Raw genomic sequence first — 2,484 nt, 5'->3', positions numbered from 1 at the left:
TGACTGGACTGGATTTCCTTGTGCTGTCTTAGCTGTTTTTCTGTTACCATGAAGAAGCACCACAACCAAGGCAACTTTAACAGAAACATTTAATTTCAGGCTCACATCTGCACAGGGGTTGATTCCCTTACCATCATGGCAGGGAGCAAGGCGGCATGCAGGTAGGCATGGTGCTGGAACAGTACTGAGATCTTCCCTCAGATGTACAAACAAGAGGCAAAGAGAGGGCTAACTGGGAATGGACTGAGCTTTGCAAACCTCAAAACTCACTCCCAGTGACACGCCTCCCCAACAGGGTAACATCCCCTAATCCTCCCCAAATGTTCCAGTCAGGAACCCAGAATATGAGCACAGGAGCCAATGGGGGTCAGTCTCATTTAAAGCACTCCACCGGCCCGCTCCAGTCCCAGGCAAGGCCACTCCACCCTGCTTTCCGAATCTCCATGGTGCTGAGATCCTCCTGTTGTATCTAGCCTACCAGTCAGGGATTTTCCAGCTCTGACAATAAACAAAATACCAGCAACCTGACTTCTAAGTCACTCTCCTTTCATAAGCATGTTTATTATTTGGTATTGACAATGAGGTACTCCATCAGAAATTCCAGTGTGGGAGAATAGTCCTCAACTGTTAAGAAACAGCTCCACATGAACGTACAGCTAACTGTGACAGTCATAATATCTTCCTTATCCAGAAGGTAACATGGTGGCCCACCATGGTCCGATCCCATCGTTCCCCTCACACTCTACAGCTGCAGATTCTTCCCCCTGGATCGAATGGCACAGAAGCACGTGGTCATCCACAAGGCCATAGACACCCTCACTCTACTAATAAGGATGTAGGGAGGAAAGGCAGAGATCCAGGCAGGGAGTGTCAGCATGCATCATGGGAGCAGAGGAGAGGAGGTGAGGACCAGGGGTCTGTAGTCTCCTTTGCACTAGGATGCGGCACGGTACTCCACAGATAAGACGCCGGAAAGCTGAGGTCTTTCCTGGGAATGGGTCAGATCTCATGCCTGGAAGATGTTGGTCAAAACGTGCAGGTGTTGGGAGTCCCGCAAAGGACAGCTGAGTTGTCTGTCCCACTAAGGAGGCTAAGCGCAAAGCTGGCAGTGAAGCTCTGTGTGAATCCTTTCAGGTCTCTGGATCCCCTGGAGACCTCAGTTTTCTTCAAACCACTCCTTGAACAGCATCTGGAACCTGCCCTTGCTTTCCTGCTGGCACCTCCCCTCTGGCTCCTGATGGGGCAGCAGTGGTGGCTGCTGCTGCTGCTGCTGCTGCTGCTCAAGTTGCTGTTGCTGCTGCTGTTGCTGCTGCTGCGCCCCCTCTGGCAGGAGGCCGGGCCTCTCAGCTCCCAGGTTGAGGGTAAGGCCACCAAGTCCCTGCACTAGAGTATCCCAGGAGGAAGGATTGGTGCTCCCATCCCTTTCCCCGGAAATACTTTGCCCACGGGCCTGGCAGTAGAGGCATTCACATCGGAACCAATTCTGAGTTTTGTTGCCTGAGCGGAAGATTCTGGTGTCCTTTTCTACTGGGTAAGGTGACCTATGATCTCGGTGCCTGCGCCTCAGCTTGCCCAGGAAGGCTTTCTTCTGAGGGAAACCCAGCCTTCCCCAGCGATGCTCCAGTAAGCCCTTCGGCTCCACGTACTGCTGCTGGAGCATCCCCTCTGCCAAGGATGTGGGGGTGCTGGAGCCAGGGGTGGGGGGCAGGCTGCGGAGGCCTATCCTCAGCTGTTCTAAGGCTATGAGATGAGCAGGTGCAGAGCCATTCTGGGAGGACTCCACAATAGTCACTTGAGAAGACGCGGAAGTTAATGCTGAGTCCCATTTCTGGATGGGATCCATGAGGGGCTAATCTGATCTAGAGGCTACAATAATCTCGGGGTCTCAATAGAAAGTGGGAGGTGGTGGATTTAACAATAACTAGAAGGTAGTGGGGACGAATATGTGCAGCCAGAAGCAGCCAGACTGTAAGGAAAGGTGACAAGAGGAGAAAGAAAAGCCCAGGGTTAGTCATTGTAGTTCAACTTTCTGTTCGGCATCTTCCTAGAAGGAAAAGCTAACTCTGTATAAATTCCCAGAACTACTGACAGAGTTTCCGAATGGATGACAGAGACAAGGACAAGCCCGGAGTGGTATCACACACCTGAGGATGGGGACCACAAATAGAAGTCATCCAGGGTAAAAGGGTGGGGGGACTTGTTGGAAAGGTGGCTCTGAGATGAAGAGACCCCACATGGACCCACATGCTCACTGCGCACATAAGTCATACACAGAGAAAAGGGCAAGAACTGGACAAAAATTAAGGCCTGCCCATGAAAAACGACCAAGTAAACAGTATAAAACTAAATTTGAAAAATAACACAGATAACCAAAAATAGCAGCTACACACATGATATATATACACACTTGAATATATACATATATATGCATGTATGTATGTATGTATTTTGAAGTAAGAAAAAATAGCCAAGATCTGGTATATA

General features: G+C 50.1%; 1 protein-coding gene across 1 annotated transcript; it reads right to left on the bottom strand.

Moving 5' to 3' along the window:
* Positions 1–377: 377 nt before the first annotated feature.
* LOC121677017 (protein FAM156A/FAM156B-like) lies at positions 378–1,843 on the bottom strand. Its single transcript, XM_042054310.1, has 2 exons — positions 1,296–1,843; positions 378–498 (listed from the first exon to the last, which is right to left on the bottom strand). Exons 1-2 carry the CDS (start codon positions 1,841–1,843, stop codon positions 378–380), a joined length of 669 nt encoding a protein of 222 aa, XP_041910244.1.
* Between the last annotated feature and the right edge of the window lie 641 nt (positions 1,844–2,484).

This window comes from Arvicola amphibius, chromosome X (assembly GCF_903992535.2).
Source record: "Arvicola amphibius chromosome X, mArvAmp1.2, whole genome shotgun sequence".
Taxonomy (NCBI): Eukaryota; Metazoa; Chordata; class Mammalia; order Rodentia; family Cricetidae; genus Arvicola; species Arvicola amphibius.
This window is presented reverse-complemented; position numbering and strand designations above follow the sequence as displayed.

Excerpts from the sequence above, each read along its gene's own strand:
- LOC121677017 (XM_042054310.1), bottom strand. The coding sequence starts at position 1,843 with ATGGATCCCATCCAGAAATGGGACTCAGCATTAACTTCCGCGTCTTCT. Across the intron at positions 499-1,295 it reads CAGCAGCAGCAACAGCAGCA|AGCTGGAAAATCCCTGACTG; the intron begins GCAACAGCAACT and ends GTTTATTGTCAG.